The 24450-nt window shown below is 42.3% G+C and overlaps 1 protein-coding gene across 1 annotated transcript in view; it reads right to left on the reverse strand.

The window, feature by feature from the left end:
- Positions 1–16310: 16310 nt before the first annotated feature.
- MCM9 (minichromosome maintenance complex component 9) overlaps positions 16311–24450 on the reverse strand; it is a 124402-nt gene continuing 116262 nt past the window's right edge. Inside the window, exon 13 of the mRNA XM_011980672.1 lies at positions 16311–19132. Coding sequence (XP_011836062.1) covers positions 17668–19132 — 1465 coding nt within the window. The 3' untranslated portion in view covers positions 16311–17667. The remainder of the gene's footprint in view (positions 19133–24450) is intronic.

The following is a 24450-nucleotide window of genomic DNA, read 5'->3' on the forward strand; positions in this document are numbered from 1 at the left end:
GTGGGGGGTACAATTCAAGGTGAAATTTGGGTGGGGACACAGCCAAACTATATCACATAGTCTTTCTTCTGTATGTGTTCTGTGCCAAATCTCCTATTCTCATAAAGACACCAGTCATATCAGATCAGGGCCCAGCCTAATGACCTCACTTTAATTCCTCTGTGAAGACCCTATCTCCAAATGCGGTCACATTCTGAGGTACCGGGGGTTAGGACTTCAACAGACTAATTTAGGGAAGTGGTGGTGAAAGAGGGGGTTGTTAGGCCATTCTTGCATTGCTATAAAGAAATACATGAGGCTGGGTAATTCATAAAGAAAAGAGCGTTAGTTGGCTCACAGTTCTGCAGGCTGTTTAGGAAGCATGGCACAGGCATCTGCTCGACTTCTGGGGAGGCCTCAGGGAGCTTTTATCCATGGCAGAAGTGAAGCTGCACGCCACATGGGGAGAGCAGGAGCAAGGGGAGGGAGGAGCCACACGCTTTTCAACAATCAGATCTCATGATAACTCACCATCGAGAGGACAGCACTAAACCATGAGGGATCTGCCCCCATGACCCAAACACCTTCCACCGGGCCTCACCTCCAACAACTGGGGATTACAATTCAACATGAGATCTGAGCGGGACAAACATCCAAACTATAGCGGGGGGGCAAAATTCATTGCATAATGATGAAGAGGAGGCGAGATTTCCAAGGAGACACAATGGAATGCATCGTTAGGGGCACCTTCTCTGGAGTCAGATCATATGTGTCAGATCCTAACCTGCTTCTCACCTATGTAACCTTGGGCAAGTTTTCTTTTCTGCCCTTCAGTTCTCCTTTCTTTAAAATGGGTTCATAATGATACCTTCTGCAGGGAGCTTTTGCGAAGATCAAATAAATGCTTTTTACATAGAAAGCCCTCTGTTTATTACAATAATTTCAAGTTTTTCCCTTAAAATGCTTAAAGGGTACTTACGCATTTTCCTCATAAGGGAAATGAATAGTGTGTTGATATGCCATAAAAATGTAAAAAGTATCTTTATACATGTGGTGAGGTGAATTGAGATGTCTATTTTAAAACTGTATTTTATAATCACAATTTTCTTTTATAGTCAAAACTTATAATGCCCCTTGTGTTAGGGCACGAAATGGATTGTGGGCCATATGTGGCAGATTTCAGTCGATGCCAGCCTTCTCAGCCAACCCCTACCTCTTCTCCCCCATCTGAACCAGAGGCAGCTTTTAATTGTGGGCCTAGTTCTTTCTGAGCAAATGTGGTCCAAGATCAGGTTCTCCAAATTCAGATGACTGCCTTCATTTTTACAATGAAAACCTAATTCTGGACCAGCGTTACTCTGGACCAGTACACACTAGTAGCTGAGAATTTCTGGAGGAAATCTGATAATCATGTAGGCAGTTTCCATAAAAATATCACAGCATCTAGCCTCTCCTGGGCCTTCCGCACCACTGAAGCTTTCTCCATATCCCTGGTCCACACCACCTCCCAGACTCATGGGCAGCTCTTCCCAGTCTCGACCTCTGCACACAAGCCCTGTACTCAGAGCCTACTACTCATGACAACTCCCTTATCCTTCACCAGGAACATGGTGGTTCTAGCAGCACAAAACTGCTTAATCCCACACATGCTGTGATGGTTAATACTGAGTGTCAACCTGATTGGATTGAAGGATACAAAGTTTTTATTCTGGGTGTGTCTGTGTAGGTGTTGCCAAAGGAAATTAACATTTGAGTCAGTGGGGCTGGGGAAGGCAGATCCACCCTTAATCTGTGTGGGCACCATCTAATCAGCTGCCAGCATGGCTAGAATAAAAAGCAGGCAGGAAAATGTGAAAAGAGAGACTGGCCTAGCCTCCCAGCCTACATCTTTCTCCTGTGCTGGATGCCCCCTGCTCTCGAACATTGGACACCATGTTCTTCAGTGTTGGGACTCAGACTGGCTCTCCTTGCTCCTCAGCCTGCAGACGGCCTATTGTGGAACCTTGTGATCATGTGAGTTAATACTTAATAAACTTCCCTTTATATATAGACATTCCATTAGTTCTGTCCCTCTAGAGAACTCTGACTAATACACACGCCATGCTGAATCTCTCTTTCAGGACTTTGCTCTTACACAGGGAAATACCTCCTCTTTCTCTGGGCTCCTCTGCTTTTGTCTGATAAGCTTTTACTCTTCTTTCAAGACTTGACTCAAGCATCACGTCCCTCTCTCCAAAGCTTTGCTCATTCAGTGTCTGCTATAGTTTGAATGTTTATGTCTCTCTAAAATTCATGTTGAAACCGAATACCCAATGCGATAGTATTCAGAGGTGAGACCTTTTGGGGAGTGATTAAGTTATGAAAGCTCTTCCCTCACAAATGGATTAATGTCCTTATAAAGGAGGCTTCAGAGAGCTGCCTGGCACTTTTTCCCCTTCCACTCTCTGCCACATGAGAACACAGCATTTGTCCCTTTCTCCATATGAGGAGGCAGGAAGGTGCCATCTTGGAAGCAGCGAGCAAGCCCTCTCTAGACACCGAATCTGCTGGAGCCTTGATCTTGGACTTCCCAGCCTCCAGAACTATGAGAAATACATTTCAATTATTTCTAAATTACCCAGTCTGTGAATACTTTGTTATAGCAGCAAGAACAAACTAGACAGCATCTCTGCCTTAGCTAAACTGGTATGTATTCCTCCTTGGTGAACCCATCATACCCTGCACACATCTCTAGCACTTTTGCTAATGGAATTGCTATATCATTGATTCATCTCTCCTAACACACTGAGTTCCCTGGGGGCAGAAGCCTCGTGTATTCATTTCTGAACTTCACTGTCCAGCGTAGTACATGCTAGCATAGTAGATGCTTCAAGGGGCTTGTCTTTTCCCCAACTATATAGACTATTGAAATCATTTGTGTGCCCAGCTCCTGAAGGACAAGGTGCCAAAGTCATAATAATTTTTGATTTCATCTCCTTCAGGATTCTTGTTGTCAAGGAACAAAACCTATCTGTGTTAATTTGAGTGTAAAAGGATTTTGTTAAAAGAAATTGGGTAGCTCACTGAATCAGTAAGAAGATCAGAAAATTGGACTTGACCAGGAGTGACAGCTCACACCTGTAATACGAGCACTTTGGGAGGCGGAGGCGGGCAGATCACTTGAGGTCAGGAGTTTAAGACCAGCCTGGCCAACATGGCAAAACCTCATCTCTACTAAAAATACAAAGATTAGCCTGGCATGGTGGTGCGTGCCTGTAGTCCCAGCTACTCGGGAGGCTGAGGCAGAATCACTTGAACCCAGGAGGCAGAGGTTGCAGAGCTGAGATCACACCACTGCACTCTAGCCTGGACGACAGAGCAAGACTCCATCTCAAAGAAAGAAAGAAAGAAAGAAAGAAAATTGGACTTGAAAATAGGTATAAAAAAGGTAAACAAAAGGCAGCCTGGGCCACAGTCAAAATCATACTATCAAACCAGGCCACTTGATGTCCAGCATGCACTGCCGTCCATGACATCACCAGCTGTTTCTGGAAATTAGAGTTCATTGTGGCACCTACCACAACCCTCCCACTGGGAGATTATCCACCCTTTCTATTGCCTGGACTCTCTGCTCCCAAGTCCAAATGGGGTGTGGAACCTTAGTTGAAGTGCTGATACTCTCAGTTAAGGGGAAGCTGGGAAGGTGGGTAGCTGGTGTTTTCAACCTGGCCAGAGAAGGTACAGGAATTCCTCAGTGAAGATGGAGCAGATAATGGTGGACAGAAAAATTAAAAATATCAATTATAGATCCCTTAGGTCTGGCACAGGCTGGCAAATAGTAAGTGCGAAGTAAAGGCAGATAAAAAAAATAAAGTATGAATAAATATCCTCTGAATGTGTTTCCAGAAGCCCACTTTGCCAAGGGGAATCTTAACCTGGCCCTACAATAACATATTTTAGAAGAGACAAGGAGAAAAGAGGAGTGGAGAAAAACCTAACATGTATCATGTGTCTGTGACATGCCAGGTGCTGTGCAGGCACATGAGATATGTTCCTGCAGGCAGGTGGTAACAATCCTCACTGGGATGTCATGTTCATAAGGCAGGGACCAACCGTGCCTGTCTTATCATTCATCATCTCCCCAGTGCCTAGCACAGTGCCTGGCATACAGTAGGGGCTGGATAAATGCCTGTTGTTGATGCTGCAATCCGACAAAGGAGATACTGCGCTGCTTTGTTGGTGTACAGCAGCTTAGGTTTTGGTGGTCACAAAACTAGTGGGTAGCAGCTGCCAGGCACCCAATGCAGCTGAGGTGATTGGGTGATGCTCTCTCCATCCTCACACCTGTATGGATGCTAAATTGTGCATCGCGCTGTGCAGTCTATCACTTGTGTGGGATTCTGGGATTTTTTTTTTTCTTTCTTAAAGCTTCTGATGAACAAAATCCATTTGAGGACCTGTGGATTTGGAATCTGAGTGCCTGCCCCCCACCTCCCAAAAGAATCACATTATTAAATGTATATTCTTTCAGATTACAGGTTTCTATAAAACGGACCTTGACCTCATGGCTCAGGGGGTTTCAAAGCCCTGTCGCAGCCTTGCTCTCTAGGTCCGCATTTTCAAAATCTTCAGAAGAGAAAACGGTTTTTCCAAAGTGATCAAACGACACGCCTCCTGAGGCGCCCTTCCCTTCTCCTGGCCCACTCCTCAGCTGGCCTCTGCGTCTGCCACAAGTGCTCAAATGAGGCTGATTTCTGAAGAAATGTTTTCATCATGAGAATTGCAAGCAGGCAAGCCTCCGGCTTTTGCTTGTCAACGCATGCGTTTCCAGCCTTTTTAGTTCCTTTATCAGATGCTTCCTGCCCCCTAGTGGTGGGAAGCAGCAGAAAGGACAGGCTGACCTAGATTCTGTTTCCAGGGCTGACTATTCACTCCTTAGAGCAATCATTGTTCCAAGCAAGCAAGAGCAGGAAACAAACAAAAACCCTTTCACGGTGGTGCTCCAGGGTCTAGTTGATAATTTTGGAGCGAGGAAAAGTTGTTCATGAAAAAACATATAGTAATTGAGCACATTTGATGGAAAATAAATAGGAATTTTTTGCAGGGCCACACCTCACCATCCTCCAGGGTCGTCATTCTCAATGTGCTCTACGTGGACGCCTCTGCCCTGAGTCGCAAGGTGCTGCCACCCTGCAATGTCACTGTATTTCTTAGATGCTGAACCAAGCCCAAGGCAAGGACTCCCCTACTCTGGAATGTGCGAGCAGCTGCTGAGGCCTGCATGTAGAGGAATAATTACCACTTTCTGTGGAACAAATAATCAACTTAGGGCCAAATAATAGCAATCTAGGAAATTTAGAAACAGTAAAGATTTTTGGTTTGTATTTCATGGATGTTGCTGCTGTTTCAAGCGTACAAAGTAAAGCTGTCTGCTTCCCAAATTCCAAAAATTAAAATACTCCTCCACCTCGTCCTACCAACCATTGCCCTTTGGCTCACTCTTATCTTGACACAGGTGCCCTGGCTTAGTACACATCAGGAAAGGGCTGCCCTACACTTTTCTTTCTGGAAGCAAACAATGAGTGAATGGGAGATGCAGCAAGAAACCTTATCACTTCGGCTACTTGGTCATGCCCTGCCTTTGCCCTGACAGTCACATTTCTTTTGGGAGCTGTCCTAAGATGGTTGATGGAACACAGGCTTTGGAACCAAACAGTTACAGTTCCACTGCAATCTATGTATTAGCTGTGTGACCTAGAAGATTCACTGAGCCCCTCTGATCCTGTTTTCATCTGTAAAGCAGGGCTAATGATACCTTTCTCACAGAATTGCTATGAAAACTAAAAGTATCTCTCCGTATATCTTGTATCTATTATACACATACAGTCATGTGTCACTTAGCGTTGGGGATGCACTTTGAAATATGCATCATTAGGCAATTTCATCTTTGTGCAAACATCACAGAAAGCACTTACACAAACCTAGATGTATAGCCTGCTACACACTTAGGCTTTATGGCATAGTCTATTGCTCCTCAGCTACATACCTGTACAGCATGTTACTGCACTGAATAGTGTGGGCAACTGTAACACAAATAAGTATTTCTGTCTCTAAATATACCTAAACACAGAAAAGGTACAGTAAAAATACCATATAAAAGATGAAAATGGCACAATCGTATAGGGCACTTATCATGAAAAGAGCCTGTAGGAGTAAAAGTTGCTCTCGGTGAGTGAGTGGGTGAGGGCTGAATGAATGTCGACTTAGGACATTACCATACACGACTGCGACTTTATAAACGCTGTGTACTTAGGCTACACTACATTTGTTTTAAAAATATTTTTCTGGGTCAGATGTGGTGGCTCATGCCTGTAATCCCAACACTTTGGAGGATCATTTTAAGCCAGGAATTTGACCAGCCTGGGCAACATAGTTAGATCTCATTCCTACAAATAAACTAAAACTTAGACAGGCAAGGTGCTGTGTGCCTTTAGTCTTAGCTACTTGGGAGGGAGGAGGGCCGCTTTAGCCCAGGAATTCGAGGCTATAGTGAGCGATGGTCACACCACTGCTCTCCAGCCTGGGCAACAGAGCAAGATCCTGTCTCAAAAAAAATTATATATATATATATATTCATTCTTCAACAATAAATTTTAGCTTATTGTAAATTTTTTCCTTTCTAAACTTTAAAATTTTTGACTTTTGTAATAACATTAACTTAAAACACACATTGTAGAGTGTACAAAAATACTTTTCCTTATATCTTTATTCTGTAAGGTTTTTAATTTTTTAACTTTTTAAGCTGTTTTGTTAAAAACAAAGAGACAAACACACATTAGCCCAGGCCTATACAGGGTCAGGATCATCAAGACATCACTAAGTGACAGGAAATTTTCAGCTCTGTTACAATCTTATGAGAGCACCATGGTAAATGTGCCCCATTGTTGACAGAAACGTTGTACGGTACATGCCTATTTTGTGTGTGTGTGTGTGTGTGTGTGTGTGTGTGTGTGTGTACACCAAGTGTCTAATATGATGCCTAGCACACAGCGGGTGCTCAGTCCCGGTCACTTCCCCCACCCTCCCACATCTTCACCATCGTGGACTCCCCCAGGTCTCCCTAAGCCTGGGAGGACTGCGGTCCTTACACTCTGTAAGGCCCAGCGACACCCCAGCTGTCTTCGTATTCTGCTCTTGCTCCAGAGAGGGGCAAGACTACTCAGCTCACCGGATTCTGAGATTTCTCAGGTCTAAATTTGTGTTTGGCAGGTTTTGCTGTGTTTTTTAAAGGACATTGGAGATTTGATGCCTGGGATCAAATCGGACACTTACTATCCCCAGACTACTGTGTTACATCAGTGAGCAAACCAGACAAAAGCCCTGCCCTCCTGCGAGAGAAGGTACGTCTCTAACCTTGGCGGGACACAGTCTCATTTTTCTATAGTTAATGGGAGTTGTCTTTAACCCACTGACCTTCCTATCTATCCCAGGGACTCCCAAGTTCCTTTTTGTTGTTGTTGTTGACGGAGTCTCTCTCTGTTGCCCAGGCTTGAGTCCAGTGGTACAATCTCGGCTCACTGCAACCTCTGCCTCCAGGGTTCAAGTGATTCTCCTGCCTCACCCTCCCGAGTAGCTGGGATTACAGGCGCCCACCATCACGCCCAGCTAATTTTTATATTTTTAGTAGAGAGAGGGTTTTGCCATGTTGGCCAGGCTGGTCTTGAACTCCTGACCTCAGGTGATCCACCCGCCTCCATCTCCCAGTGCTGGGATTACAGGCGTGAGCCACCACACCCAGTCCCAGGTTCCTTTCATTGGCTCCAAAAACAAGTTAGAATTGGCTCTGGGTGCAAGGAAGGTAGGATGTGGTGACAACAGGCCCCCCAGTAGGGAGAGAACTTGCTGGATTCAGTGCCTGGCAGCTCCAGCCACATCCTCTTCCAGCATCACGTGCCAAAATGCTGCCATCTACCCCAGAAGGTGCTCTACCTACTAACCTCTGCCTTTGAGCTTCCCTCAGGGTTCCCCTCCATCCCACTGAAACAGGGAGCATGGTGGGCGTGGGGGCAGGGGGTGAGGGAGGGGACACCTGCTGACCATTACTCTTCCCACTCTATACCATGGCTTTCTGTTCCACTTTTGGTCCTGGAATTCTAAACCCATGTATACTTGGGGGCAGGGTGATTTTTGAGCATTTAAAAAAACTCTTACTTCATAATTATACAAGCTGACAATCAATAGTTATAGTTAGTACAAGGAAGCACACTACATATATCCATTAAATCTGACAATGAAATCAATTAAGAAGTTATCTTTAGGCCAGGCATGGTGGCTCATGCCTGTCATCCTAGCACTTTGGGAGGCCGAGGTGAGAGGACTGCTTGAGGCTAGCGGTTCAAGACTAGCCTGGACAACATAGTGAGAAACTGTCTCTACAATAAAATTTTTTAAATGAGCCAGACATGGTAGCGTGCGTCTCTTGCCTCGGTCTCCTAAGTCCTACCTACTTGGGAGGCTGAGGTGGGAGGATCACTTGAGCCCAGTACTTCAAAACTGTAGTAAGCTATGATTGTGACACTGCACTCCAGCCTGGGAGACAGGACGAGACTCTGTCTCTAAAAAAAAGAAAAATCTTTTTTTTTTTTTTTTTGAGACGGAGTCTCGCTCTATCACCCAGGCTGGAGTGCAGTGGCCGGATCTAAGCTCACTGCAAGCTCCGCCTCCCGGGTTTACGCCATTCTCCTGCCTCAGCCTCCCGAGTAGCTGGGACTACAGGCGCCCGCCACCTCGCCCGGCTAGTTTTTTGTATTTTTTCAGTAGAGACGGGGTTTCACCGTGTTAGCCAGGATGGTCTCGATCTCCTGACCTCGTGATCCGCCCACCTCGGCCTCCCAAAGTGCTGGGATTACAGGCTTGAGCCACCGCGCCAGGCCAGAAAAAATATTTTTAAACATTCACTCCTCACAATTGCCCTTTATAGTGAACTGCATCCTGTTTTGGCCGGGTATTTTCCCTAAGTCACACATGGCTCCCTCTCAAGTGTGACTCTAATGTGAAAACAGCCTCTTGCGTTCAGTCAACACTAGTGGGAAAAGCTGGGAAAAAGAAAGAGATGAGAAATGAGAAATGTAGCTGAATGGTAATTCTTCCCTCAAATATTTTAAATGTCTCATTCAACAAATATTTATCAGACATTTACTATGCCCAGACACACCACTAATCACTGGGGGTACATCAGTGAGCAAAGCGGGCAAAAGCCACGCCCTCGTGTAGCCTGAGAAGACATGCCATGCTAAGCCACATTGGAGCCCAAAGGCAAAAGGAGAAATCAGGAACACTGATCTTGTCTTTTATTTAAAAATCCGATAATCTGTTCATCATGAATTTGTTTTTGTGTTTTTTTAAAAATATTGCGCCAAATTATTTATCTTGATTACTGAATGTTTTGGTGTCCCCTTAAATTCTGTGCCCGAGGCAAGTACCCCACTCCTCTCACCCCCGTCTTGGCCTGAGACAGATGTGGGTAGATGCTGAGGTGCACTGCCCACATTTCCAGTTGAAGACTGATGAGCCCACGTTTTCCAGCTGCTGAGTGTTGGCAGCTGACAGCTCACAGCTGAAGCCCCCCCCAGAGACTGCCTTCAGCTGCAGAGTCCCAGCCCAAAGCCATATCCCCTTCCCCAGGGCAGCCCACGGCTAATGATTGGTCAATATGGAGAGAGAAGGTCCCAGAATAAAACAGAGACCAGGTGACAATGCTTAAGTGTCAGGTGCAAGGTAGAAGCAAATGTTTCAATAAGCCACAAGGTCAGAGTGGCAGGTAGGGCAATGGACTCACAGAGATCTATAGAAATGGCTAGAATCCCTAGAGGCAAGACAGAAGGGAAGTCAACAAGGGTATTGCAGAATCTGTACCAGTGGTCTCGAAATGCAGTTCCCTGCCAGCATCTTCAGTACCACCTGAGAAATTGAGAGAAACATCAATTCTCAGGCCCCAGTCTAGAGCTACTGGATTACAAACTCCAGGGGTAGGGCCAACAATCTCTGTTTTTTAACAAGGCCCCTAATCAGTACAGTCCCAAGAAAGGAGGCAGCTGAGGGCAGCTCTGCCACTGAAAAGTTACAATTCTTTCAGCCTGGCCAACATGGTGAAACCCCGTCCCTAACAACAAAAAAATTAGCTGGGCGCAGTGGTGCGGGCCTGTAATCCCAGCTACTCTGGAGGCTGAGGCATGAGAATCGCTTGAATCTAGGAGGTGGAGATTGCAGTGAGCCAATATCATGCCACTGCACTCCAGCCTGGGTGACAGAGTGAGACTCCATCTCGTTTAAAAAAAAAAAAAAAAAGTCACAGTTTTTTAATCAGCTTCCATACCTGAACCAGTTTTTGGACTCAGAGCCCACTGACTGGAGGAAAGGCCAGTGGTGATGGCCCTGGTCCTTGAAAGCATAACTGAAATGGACAATAGGTGGAGTTGGCAGAACACTCCCATACTCAGATTGGCTCTTTGGCCCTTGGCAAAAGCTATCACAGTGGGAAAGAACTCCCAAGCTGCTTCCACACATCCCTCTGGGCAAGACTGCAAATTAAAAACTTCCTGGGGCAAACGGCAGAAGTTAGTGCCACCCTTAAAACCTAAAGGAAGCAGAGTGGTAGTCCCCAGCAAATGTAATTCATTAGTCTGACCCCTACACAAATCAGATTCTGGAAGACGTTAGTAGAGTACCCCAAGCTCCACCAACTAGCAGTGCCAACTGCAGGTACTGTGCCGGATGTGGCATGAGCCACAGCCTCTACCACGGCAGCTGATCTGGAAGGCGCAACTGATGTCATCTCTTTCCTCTACTATCCATTCTCAATTTCCCTCAGCCTTGGTTAGTACCTATGACAGTAAAATAACTTTTATATGAGATGGTTAAAATGCTATGATAAATTGGATAAGAGGAGGAATGTTTTGCAATTTTCAATAGGTTAGGCATCACTGAGAGATGACATTTTCATAAAGTCTTTTTAAATTTTTTTTTTAAAGAGTCTCACTCTGTTGCCCAGGCTACAGCTCGATCTTGGCTCACTGCAACCTCTGCCTCCCAGGTTCAAGCGATTCTCCTGCCTCAGCTTCCTGGGTAGGAGCGATTACAGGTGTGCACCACCACGCCTGGCTAATTTCTGTATTTTTGGTAGAGATGGGGTTTCACCATGTTGGGCTGGTCTTGAACTTCTGACCTTAGGTGATCCACCTGTCTCAGCCTCCCAAAGTGCTGGCATGAGCCACCACGCCCCGCCATTTTCACAAAGTCTTGATGAATGTGAGGGTGTGATTCCCTGATAACTCAGGGGAACAGAGTCTACACAGATGGAACAGCAAGTAAAATGGCCCTGAGGCTGGATCATGTCTGGAATATTACAGCGCTAGCAAGGAGGTTGGTGTGCAATGTCAGAGGTCCCCTCAAAGGCAGCAAGATCCCTCAAAATAGCTTTAATTCTCCTGCTGAAAAAGCAACTTAATTTCCCAGAGTGACAAAATAAGATTAGAGGTCAAAATTGCATTACTCCTCAGTTTAAAATTATTCTTGATTGTCATTTCTCACAGTTTTAAATAGGATTAAGGCAGGCCTAAGACACTTTTGTATTTTCCTCTCCTCATACTGGATCTAGTCCCTGTTTTATTGGCAATTGTAAAGTTGAAAATCTGGAAAATAATAGATGTCTCTCTTAACCACAGAGAATATTCCTAAACATATTTCAGAGTAATACTCTTTATATACTCCCATCTACTTTGACTTTCATTTAAGTATTTTTAACAGCTATGCTGTAGTTATGGTGAGCAATTTATAGATAAGAAAATGGAAGTTTGATAACTAGTGACACAATAAATAGCTCCCTCTGTGGCCTGTGGCCTAAGCTGCACTTCTCGTATAGCCAAAAGTGGCTTGCAATCCCTGTAAGGTACCTAGCGGCTGTCAGGTCGGGAATTTACATAGCTCCTTGGGAAAGATGACCCAAGTGCCTTAAAGCTCTCTTAATTCAGTCATTATAATAGAATCAATAGAAGTGGTATAATTATAGAACCTACAACCAAAAATTCCAGGGAGATAGAGATGTGGTAGACTGGCCAATCACTGTCTCCCACTCCACCCTCTGAGACTGTCTCCACCCACAGCTCAAGCAGCTCAACCAGGTGGCCACTCTCCTCCTTACCCTCTACTCCCTTTCGAGCCAAGATGAACCCACCAAAAATCTGAACTAAAAAGCTTGAATCAGAAAGACGAAGGTGGGCATCATCTGGTAAGGTCAGAGAAAGTCACAGCTGGAGCCAGGCCCCAAAGTAGTTCAAAAGCCAGAGGGTAGCTGGAGCAGATAAGCGTTGAGTGAGCACAGAACATGGGGCTGCTGGGAGGAACAGGAAACTGGAACACACTCATTGAGAGAGGCAACAACACGGGACCTTGAGGACCCAGGAGAGGCTGAGGGAACAGTTTCAGTCCTGACTTTCCAGTTCTGGGCCCATGTGGCCTGGTGAGACTTTCTTTCCCGTCCTTAATGAGACTCCCTGCTGTATCCCTACAGCAAACTTGCCTTTATCTCAGCTAGCTTCTGAGGGTTTCCTTTTCTCGGCAATATATAATAGATAGGCCTGATCCTCAGCCTTTATGGACAAGACCACTGAAGATGGCAAAGCCACACTGTTGGCTAGTTTTAGAACCCAATTCGCCTGGTTCTTAGTTTTGTTCTATTACCCAGTCTATGTATTTTTTTTTTTTTTTTTTTTTAATTTGAGACAGTCTCACTCTGTCGTCCAGGAGGGAGAGCAGTGACACAATCTCAGCTCACTGCAACCTCCACCTCCCAGGTTCAAGCGATTTTCCTGCCTCAGCCTCCCAAGTAGCTGGGTCTACAGCAGCATGCCACCACACCCCACTAATTTTTTTATTTTTAGTAGAGGCGGGGTTTCACCATATTGACCAGGCTGGTCTCAAATGCCTGACCTCAAGTAATCCGCCCACTAGCAGTCTATGTATTATTGGGCACTGAAAAAGTTCAATCTCAAAATAGTAAGCAATATTCCAGCATTAGTTTGGCTTATCATGAAACGTAAGTTAAACCAAGTCTGTTCCCACATAAAAACACATCTGATACACATGCTTGCTTTCTGTCAGTTCACCTCCACCAAGGCATTACGATTCCAACTAAACATAAAGAAGAGTGGCCTAAAAATAATTTGCATTCACAATATATAGAAATTACTCAATATTTCTTGGTAAGTCCTGGCCCAGTATGTATATCTCATTTCCTCCCTTAAACTGTATCTTGCACCAGAGTATTCACAGACACAATTTTGTTAAATTTAGTTTAATATTTGTCAAGTTCACTTTTATTACAAATATTACCCTTAGATGCATTTTCAAGCCTTTAAGGAAGAGGTGTGGCAGTGGAACAGATACAAGAACTACTGAGAGTGTGTCATAAGGGGCAGTTGCCACCACTTCCTGTACATGTCCTCTGAGTGACAGTGAAGAGGATGTGTGTGGGTAATGGCTCCCCTTATACCTCCCCTTATACCTGCACATAGACTATGTCACATGCATGACAGAACACTGACAGGAACACCCCAACTGGAGTGGGTACTAATGTGAGCCAGGGGGCTTTTATCTTTCTTGAACATTAATAAGGAAAGCAAGCTCAGAGGATGATTTTGAACACTGAGGAAGATGCACTGGCTTAGCTTTCTACACTGTGATGTTAACAGGTTTGGAACCTGGTTGTTTGATAAGTTGCATCTGGAAGGTTCACCTGGTCCCAGGAAGTCTCTAGTGACCTAGAATTCAAGGTTGGATAGTTTCTGAACTCCTAAATATTGTGAACTGGCTAAAGGCTAGCTCTCTGCAGTTAACCTAGGATTTTCTCTAGCATTCCACTGATTAAGCAGAAAGTTAAGCACACGGAGAAGGAACAGAAATCAAGCATGCCTAGAGAATGTGTAGGTTAGAATTAAAATTTGTCAACCAAGAATAAATGTTTAATGTTTTAGTACACCTTCAAAAAAAGTTTAAAATTTGCATTAAGTCACAGAGTTAAAGATATCAGAATGTTTGTTTTGCTCCTATTTCTATAAGACACCAAAAATTACAATGAAATTTCTATTATAAATTTTAGAATACTACATATGCACTGAAAATTAATCTTTTACAGTATCAGAAATTCCATTATCTTATATAGTTACAATAGAATTTAAATTCTGGTTTAGTCTTCTCATAAAATTAAGTATAGTTTTTATTGTGTTTAGATAATTTTACATTATTAAAATGTTTTCAAGAAGTACATTGGGACTGAAATCAAAATATTTTGGCAACTTGATTCAGAATTAAAGGGTTTTTGTTTGTTTTTGAGACAGGGTCTTACTCTGTCACCCAGGCTAGAGTGCAGTGGCATGATCTTGGCTCACTGCAACCTCTGCCTCCCAGGTTCAAGTGATTCTCCTGCCTCAGCCTTCTGAGTAGCTGGGATTACAGGCACCCACCACCACGCCCAGCTAATTTTTGTATTTTTAGTAGAGACAGGGTTTCACCACGTTGGCCAGAATGGTCTCGAACTCCTGACCTCAAGTGATCTGCCCACCTCAGCCTCCCAAAGTGCAGAGATTACAGGTGTGAGCCACCACACCCGGCCAAAGGTTATTTTTTACACCTCTCTTTATTGAACAGAAGTGTGATCTGTCAGACTGTTCATATTCCCCCAAGACAACCCATGTGCTTCCCTTGATACACACATTAAAGACCATAGAAGAGAAAGTTTTAGTCATCATGAAATCACATCTATAAGAAAAGTAGGACACAGCAGGATAAAACATGACCTCAGGACATCAGAACATTTTCCATCTCTGAACCTACTAAACTTGACCCAACAGCAGTGGAAGAACTTTTGCCCATTGTGACTCTCCTGCATAGGAGACCTGAGGCCTCGAGTTTGGTCTCTAACACTACTGACCTTCGAAGGAAACAGAGTACGTTGGGGATGGCTGATTCCATAACATGGAGCATGAAGAAATCAAAATGGGTATGGAACATCCTGTTGTTTTCAGATAGCACGGACGCTTTTATAGAAGCATCAGAATGCTAAAAGGACATTCAGGTCAACATAAAGGGACTGTGACCAAGCTGTGAGACTGAGCATTAAATATAAGCACAGTGAGGCAGTTATAACACATAACAGTCCATGATAGAAGTTTAACATTTTAGTAAGAAGGATGTTTATACAGGTTGAATATCCCTAATCGAAAAATCTCAAATCCAAAACTTTGTGAGTACTGACATGATGCTCAAAGGAAGTGCTCACTGGGGCATTCTGGATTTTGGATTTTCAGATTTGGAATGCTCAACGGCTAAGTATAAGTATAGTGCAAATATTCCAAAATCCAAAAAAATCCAAAATCCAAAACATTTCCAGACCTAAGCATTTCAGATAAGGGATATTCAATATGTACTGGGTATTTTATTTCTTCTAATAATTATGTCTATTTAAAATATTTAGGTATGTAGTTATTTCTATCTGGGTAAGTACCAAAGAATAAACATATGGAACTGGTGATTTGGCCAAATCTTGACAGACGGTACTAAAATGGAAAATGGGTTAATTGATTAGCACAAATAATAGGATGTATGGTGGGCACAAATGATAACCAGGTAGAAGGTGGCATCGGCAGTCACACGCAATGACCGAGGAAGACAGACAATTCAACATGTAATTTAAAATATGAATTACTCGGTGTCCTGAAGAGACAAGGTAACTATGAAAATTAAATCTCTCATCACTAAAATTGAAACCTCTAAAACCAAAATTCCCAATAAATAATACAAATATTTTGAATAACATAACAGATCAAAATACCCTAATGACATGCCAATACATTAGGTACTGTCAGCCATGCAAAACCTAATACATAAATGCTGCAAAAGATACCAAGTTTCAGACAAAAATTACTAAGAAACGGACTTAAAAATTTACCATTAAAAAAAGTCAGCTCCACACTGTGGCTTAGGTTTGAGTCACCTTTATCTAAATAATCAGACCACGCCCAGATCAAGATTCAACTGGTCAAAAACCCATTTCCATTCCTTTTCCTTTAGTTCTAGTAAGAACACTGAAACCCAGGAAAGCAATAAAGCTGAAAGATTAGGAATATAATAAGAATCATAGGATACTGGGAAGTTATTAAACAGGTGCAGAAATAATACATTTTATAATCATTGTTTATGCATATCTTTTATCAGCTGTTTAAGGTGTTTCAAACTTCAGAGAATGATACTCATTATGGCCAATCATTTCAAGACTCAGTCACACTAAACTTCTACTTACAGTTTAACATTTTTCAGAAAATTCTATTAGTGAATTTTAGAATGTTTAAATGCTTAAGAAAAATTGGATTTTCTAAATTTGTTTTCTTTGCATGAATTTAACGAAGTGAAAATTAAACAAAATACATATAGTTTTGAGTATTCTATGTCTGAAAGTCCCTTTGACAATTAAACAATCAGGTTACAAATTCACTCTTCAGAAGAGAAAGTCCATAATTATAGAATCCTAATAACCCTTATTAGAATCCAAAGGAATAAGTGATTTTAAAAGCACATAGAAAGACAAAGCTTGAGGTTATCTGTTCTTACCAAAAACAGTACATAATTTCCTCGGTTTTAAAGACAAGTGAATCACAACTTAGTAGGAATCACATTTCCATATTAACCAGCTGGGTAGATGAGACATGATGTTTGATTGAGACTACCACATACTCTCTCTTCTTCATTTATTTTATTTGTAGAGACAGGATCTTGCTCTGTCACCCAGGCTGGAATACAGTGGCGTGACCACAGCTCACTGTAACCCTGAACTCCTGGGCTTAAGCAATCCTCCTGCCTCAGCCTCCCAAGTAGCTGGGCCTACAGGAGTGAGCCACTGTGCCTGGCCCATACTCTCTCTTCTTCTAATCACAGTATTTTACTTGGTTGAAGGTAGGTCCCCAAGAGAACAAAGAATCTGAAGCACAAAATGTCGGCTCGAGAAAGAAAGGACAACTCAGAAGGTCAGTACTTCAGAAACGTACTGTTTGACCAGCCGCCAGATCTTTAAGAATACCATGGAACTGTAAGGATGCCTCTCAAAGAAAGAAAACCGTTAGTCACATTTAACCTGATCCACACAAATTAACACAAAAATAATACTAGAAAAATAGTCTGATTTTGGCAAATCATCCAAGTGATTATTATATTCACTGTACTTAGCCCATCCCAGGTGAAAATACCAAAAAAAAAAAAAAACAAGTAAAAAAAGAGTTCATCTGCCTTGTTAGATTTATGAGTGATATCTTCTAGGCATTTGTTCCTGAGTGAATGAAAGAAGAAATTAATCAAGGGAAGACCCTCTCCCCCTTAAAAACAAAACAGCAAACAAAAAACAGAAAGTACTCCATTTGTAAAATTAAGCACAGCATAATTAAGTCAGCTCAGCTGCTGGTATCACACTGGCCTCAACTGATTATACAACTTTTTAAGTCATGAAGATTAACCTGATATTAGAAAGCCTTATGGGGAAGCTGGTATTCAGAGTGATCCTCAATATGGCCAATCGTTCTATACATTTATAAATACCATACTGATATCGTGAAGGTCCTCTGTGGATTTGCGGAAGGTGAGATTTGACCAGAAAGCTTTTCCCAATTATGACTTTTTTCTCATCTCTTCATCCCAGTCACAATCGAATGCTTCATCACCTAGTTCTGGTAAAGTGAAGAGGGATTCTTTGGAAACAATCAGTTTCTCGGTGGACCTATGGAGCTGAAAAGATTTCCTTTTACTGACACCCACGGGAGCTGTGGTTGTAGGAGGGGAGCTTGGGCCTCTATCACCTCGGTTCTTCCTTTCAGGAGGAGGGGATTTTGATTTGGATTCCAATGGGGGAGTAAAGCAGAAGTTTGCCAATTTGGCTAATGTGCAGGCATGAACCTTGCCGCTTTTATTACTGCCTGAAACCTCTTCCTCTTTGTCTCTCTCACAAGTAAGATGAGCACACCCAGTCTCGTTCCCAAGCTCTAATTCAGGCTGAATAATCCTCTTCTCAGGGGCACACATCACCTTCTCTCTTCGTCCGTGCTTCTCTGGTGGCTGCTGCGACACCTCCTTTGTCTCATCCTGCAGCTGATCAGAGATACGGTATCCTGGGGTAGATGTCAACTTTTCTGGACGCTTCACTGGCAGGGCTGCGTCTCTTCTTGTTCTATGCTGGGAAATTTTAGGACTATGAACTATTTTAGTTGCACCAGGTGACACATGGCCGTGATCTTCAAAGGAGTGGATCAGTTTTGACTTCTGTTTGAAAGTAAATTTTGCCAGTTTGGCCACAGGGGAACCTGGAGGCTTAACATTTTCAATTGCAGGCTCTTCCACTTGCGCAAGGGATTTCGGTCTCTTTCTTTTGGGTGAGTCCAGCATTCTGTCTGGCCTATGTACAGGAGTGGACTGAGGATGGGAAGGGACTGTGCACTGTGCAGGCACCCTGGTGCTATTTCTGCACAACTTCTGGGCCCTCTCCTTGCACAGCTTCTGCAGGTTCCTAGGGACATGATGAGTCAGTACTGAGTCTGGTTTATCAGCAGAGACTGCTTCAGAATCTAGTGCTAGCCTTTTTTTCTTGTTACCCTCCACATTGTCTGGCCTCCATGGAGCACCTGTCTCTCCTGGTGATGGAAGCAACTCAACATCCACTATGTTCCTTTGGCCTGGCTCACTCTTCTCCTTACCCTGAGATGTGCTGTTAGAGATCTTTGAAGCCATATTTTCTCCAGATGTTTTGGGATGACGAGACACAAGAACAGTGTTTTTAGGTTCACTCTGATGAGTTGCCATGAAATCAAACCAATCTAAACTGTCATCTCTGCTATTTTTGTGGTCAGCTGAATGTTTCCTACTTGTTGATCTATTAGGCTCCAGATACGCTGGGGGATCTAGAACTGGGCTTCCCTCGGGGCTGCCTCCAGGAGAGGGGATATGCGTGCTACAGTTGATTTCCTGCTGTGATGAAGTTCTGAAGTTTGATTCTTCCCCTGGACCATTTCTCAAAGATCCTGGAGTAGTCTCCACCTCCAATACCGGTGGTTGGGATTGGTGCACATTCTGATTCTGTAACCTGTAGCAGAGACAAATAAATAAAACATGTCTTGAAGGGAAGAGAATTTGTGCTAACGTATTCATTTCTTTAGTCTCTGAGATACCATCTTAAAGATTTAAGTCCCACATAATTCCAAGTTAATATCAAATACAACCTCCTAGAGCAGCAGAATGAAATAATCCTTTTTTAAATCAATATACAATTTACATACTCAGATAAACACTAATTTAACCTAAAATTGTAGTAAAATAAAGAAAATGAAATGGGAGGTTTGCCTACATTTTGATATCTCTCCAAAAGTCCAATTCATTCATTGAAGATTGTTTGAAGATCAGTGTAAAATCCTCAGCTTTATCTCTCACGTTAAATGTTCAAATACAAGACACACTTGTTGCTACCCGCACAGTAGCTGATTGCTGACCAAGTAGGTTGTTGGTTAACTTGCTCGGTAGTCAGTTTGCAGATCAAGGAACCAAAATGAAAGACTGAGGATTATTATGTCTCACATCTCTTTACCTAGTTGAGGTACTGAGTGCATCTGAGCCTTCACCTTCCTCAGGAGTCAAGAGTCTGTGATACTTCTGTACTGGTGCTCCCACTGCCCCCTCCCATACTCATATTCATGGCAGACCTCCCCAGGCAACTGTGACAATCTTTCCTGCAAAGCCCAGGCATGTTTAAACATATGTACTGGGCAGCTACTCTTTTCTCAATTTGATACAGAATTAAAACGTATTTACCTTCTATGAATGAAGGGTATGTTCAGTGACAATCATTTTAAATATCTTGGGCATATTAGAAACTGAAATATTGCCAGAAGGACAACTTTCCTTTTGTTTTTATTTTACTTTAAGTTCTGGGATACATGTGCAGAATGTGCAGGTTTGTAACATAGGTATACATGTGCCATGGTGGTTTGCTGCATCCATCATTTAGGTTTTAAGCCCCACATGCATTCGGTATTTGTCCTAATGCTCTCTCCCCCATTGCACCCCATCCCCCAACAGGCCCCAGTGTGTGATGTTCCCCTCCCTGTGTCCATGTGTTCTTATTGTTCAACTCCCACTTATGAGTGAGAACATGAGGTGTTTGGTTTTCTGTTTCTGTGTTAGTTTGCTGAGAATGATGGTTTCCAGCTTCATCCATGTCCCTGCAAAGGACATGAACTCATTCTTTTTTATGGCTGCATAGTATGCCATGGTGTCATACGTGCCACATTTTCTTTATCCAGTCTATCACTGATGGGCACTTGGGGTGGTTCCAAGTCTTTACTGTTGTAAACAGAGCTGCAATAAACATACATGTGCATGTGACTTTATAGGAGAATGATTTATAATCCTTTGGGTATATACCCAGTAATGGGATGGCTGGGTCAAATGGTATTTCTAGTTCTGGATCCTTGAGCAATTGCCACACTGTCTTCCACAAAGTTGAACTAATTTACACTCCCACCAACAATGTAGAAGCGTTCCTATTTCTCCAAAGCCTAGCCACCATCTGTTGTTTCCCGACTTTTTAATGATCACCATTCTAACTGGCATGAGATGGTATCTCATTGTGGTTTTGATTTGCATTTCTCTAATGACCACTGATGATGAGCTTTTTTCCATATCTTTATTGGCTATGTGAATGTCTTCTTTTGAGAAGTGTCTGTTCATATCCTTCACCCAGTTTTTGATGGGTTTTCTTTCTTGTAAATTTGTTTAGATTCTGGATATTAGCTCTTTGTCAGATGGACAAATTGTAAAAATTTTCTCCCATTCTGTAAGTTGCCTGTTCACTCTGATGGTAGTTTATTTGGCTGAGTAGAAGCTCTTTAGTTTAATTAGATCCCATTTGTCAATTTTAGCTTTTGTTGCAATTGCTTTTGGTGTTTTAGTCGTGAAGTTTTTGCCCATGCCTATGTCCTGAATGGTACTGCCTAGGTTTTCTTCTAGGGTTTTTATGGTTTCAGGTTTAAAATTCAAATCGTAAACCATCTTGAGTTAATTTTTGTATAAGGTGTAAGGAGGGAGTCCAGTTTCTGTTTTCTGCATATGGCTAACCAGTTTTTCCAGCACCATTTATTAAATAGGGAATCCTTTCCCCATTGCTTGTTTTTGTGAGGTTTGTCAAAGATCACATGGTTGTAGACATGTGATGTTATTTCTGAGGCCTCTGTTCTGTTTCATTGGTTTATATATCTCTTTTGGTATCAGAACCATGCTGTTTTGGTTACTGCAGCCTGTAGTATAGCTTGAAGTCAGGCAGCATGATGCCTCCAGCTTTGTTCTTTTTGCTTAGGATTGTCGTGGCTATACAGGCTCTTGGTTCCATATGAAATTTAAAGTAGTTTTTCCTAGTTCTGTGAAGAAAGTCAATGGCAGCTTGATGGGAATAGCACTACATCTATAAATTACTTTAAGCAATATAGCTATTTTCATGATATTGATACTCCCTATCCATGAGCATGAGCATGGAATGTTTTTCCATTTGTTTCTGTCCTCTCTTATTTCCTTGAGCAGTGGTTTGTAGTTCTCCTTGAAGAGGTCTTCATGTCCCATGTAAGTTGTATTGCTAAGTATTTTATTTTCTTCGCAGCAATTGTGAATGGGAGCTCACTGATGATTTGGCTCTCTGTTTGTCTATTTTTGGTGTATAGAAATACCTGTGATTGGTGCACATTGATTTTGTATCCTGAAACTTTGCTGAAGTTGTTTCTCAGCTCAAGGAGTTTTTGGGTGAGATGATGGGGTTTTCTAATATACAATCATGTCATCTGCAAACAGAGACAATTTATCTTCCTTTCTTCCTATATGAATACCCTTTATTTATTTCTCTTGCCTGATTGCTCTGGCCAGAACTTCCAATACTATGTTGAATAGGAGTGGTGAGAGAGGGCATCCTTGTCTTGGGCCAGTTTTCAGGGGGAATGCTTCCAGCTTTTGCCCATTCAGTATGATATTGGCTGTGGGTTTGTCATAAATAGCTCTTATTATTTTGAGATAGTTTCCATCAATACCTAGTTTATTGAGTTTTTAGCATGCAGGGGTGTTGAATTTTATCGAAGGCCTTTTCTGCATCTATTGAGATAATCATGTGGTTTTGTCATTGGTTCTGTTTATGTGATGGATTATGTTTATTGATTTGTGTATGTTGAACCAGTCTTGCATTCCAGGGATGAAGCCGACTTGAACATGGTGGATAAGCTTTTTGATGTGCTTCTGGATTCAGTTTGCCAGTATTTTATTGAGGATTTTCACATCAATGTTCATCAGGGATATTGGCCTGAAATTTTCTTTTTTTATTGTGTCTCTGCCAGGTTTTGGAATCAGGATGATGTTGGCCTCATAAAATGAGTTAGCGGGGAGTCCCTCTTTTTCTACTGTTTGGAATAGTTTCAGAAGGAATGGTACCAGCTCCTCTTTGTACCTCTGGTGGTAGAATTTGGCTGTGAATCCATCTGGTACTGGGCTTTTTTTGGTTGGTAGACTATTAATTACTGCCTCACTTTCAGAACTTGTTATTGGTCTAATCAGGGATTCAACTTCTTCCTGGTTTAGTCTTGGGAGGGTGTATGTGTCCAGAAATTTATCCATTTCTTCTAGATTTTCTAGTTTATTTGCATAGAGTTGTTTATAGCATTCTCTGATGGTAGTTTGTATTTCTGTGGGATCAGTGCTGATATCCTCTTTATCATTTTTTATTGTGTCTATTTGATTCTTCTCTCTTTTCTTCTTTGTTAGTCTGGCTAGCGGTCTATCTATTTTGTGAATCTTTTCAAAACACCAGCTCCTGGATTCATTGATTTTTTTGAAGGTTTTTTTTGTCTCTATCTCCTTCAGTTCTACTCTGATCTTAGTTATTTATTGTCTTCTGCCAGCTTTTGAATTTGTTTGCTCTCGCTTCTCTAGTTCTTTCAATTGTGATGTTAGAGTGTCAATTTTAGATCTTTCCCGCTTTCTCTTGCAGGCATTTTAGTGCTATAAATTTCCCTCTGAAGACTGTTTTAGCTGTGTCCCAGATATTCTGGTAAGTTGTGTCTTTGTTTTCATTGGTTTCAAATAACTTACTTATTTCTGCCTTAATTTCGTTATTTTCCCAGCAGTCATTCAGGAGCAGGCTGTTCAGTTTCCATGTAGTTGTGCAGTTTTGAGTGAGTTTCTTAATCCTGAGTTCTAATTTGATTGCACTGTGGTCTGAGAGAGTGTTTGTGATGATTTCTGTTCTTTTGTATTTTCTGAGGAGTGTTTTACTTCCAATTATGTGGTTGATTTTAGAATAAGTCCTATGTGGTGCTGAGAAGAATGTATATTCTGTTGATTTGGGGTGGAGAGTTCTGTAGATGTCTATTAGGTCCACTTGGTCCGGAGCTGAGTTCAAGTCCTGAATATCCTTGTTAATTTTCTGCCTCATTGATCTGTATAATATTGACAGTGGAGTGTTAAAGTCTCCCACTGTTACTGTGTGGGAGTCTAAGTTTCTTTGTAGGTCTCTAAGAACTTGTTTTAGGAATCAGGGTGCTTCTGTATTGGGTGCATATATATTTAGGATGGTTAGCTCTTCTTGTTGCATTGATCCCTTTACCATTATGTAGTGCCCTTCTTTGTCTTTTTTGATCTTTGTTGGTTTAAAGTCTGTTTTATCAGAGACTAGGATTGCAACCCCTGCTTTTTGGTTGCTTTCCATTTGCTTGGTAAATATTTCTCCATCCCTTTATTTTGAGCCTATGTGTGTCTTTGCACGTAAGATGGGTCTCCTGAATACAGCACACTGGTGGGTCTTAACTCTTTATCCAATTTGCCACTCCGTGTCTTTTAATTGGGGCATTTAGCCCATTCATGTTTAAGGTTAATATTGTTATGTGTGAATATGATCCTGTTATCATGACACTAGCTGGTCAATTTGCACATTAGTTGATGCAGTTTCTTCATAGCATCGATGGTCTTTACAATTTGGTATGTTTTTGCAGTGGCTGGTATCGGTTTTTCCTTTCCATTTTTAGAGCTTCCTTCAGGAGCTCTTGTAAAACAGGCCTGGTGGTTACAAAATATTTCAGCATTTGCTTGTCTGTCAAGGATTTTATTTCTCCTTCACTTATGAAGCTTAATTTGGCTGGATGTGAAATTCTGGGTTGAAAATTCTTTTAAGAATGTTGAATATTGGCCCCCACTCTCTTCTGCCTTGTAGGGCTTCTGCAGAGAGATCCGCTGTTAGTCTGATGGGCTTCCCTTTGTAGGTAACCTGACCTTTCTCTCTGGCTGCCCTTAACTTGTTTCCTCCATTTCAACCTTGGTGAATCAGATGAGTATATGTCTTGGAGTTGCCCTTCTTGAAGAGTATCTTAGTGGTGTTCT

The sequence above is a fragment of the Mandrillus leucophaeus genome, unplaced genomic scaffold (genome assembly GCF_000951045.1).
Source record: "Mandrillus leucophaeus isolate KB7577 unplaced genomic scaffold, Mleu.le_1.0 Scaffold1047, whole genome shotgun sequence".
In the NCBI taxonomy this organism is placed as follows: domain Eukaryota; kingdom Metazoa; phylum Chordata; class Mammalia; order Primates; family Cercopithecidae; genus Mandrillus; species Mandrillus leucophaeus.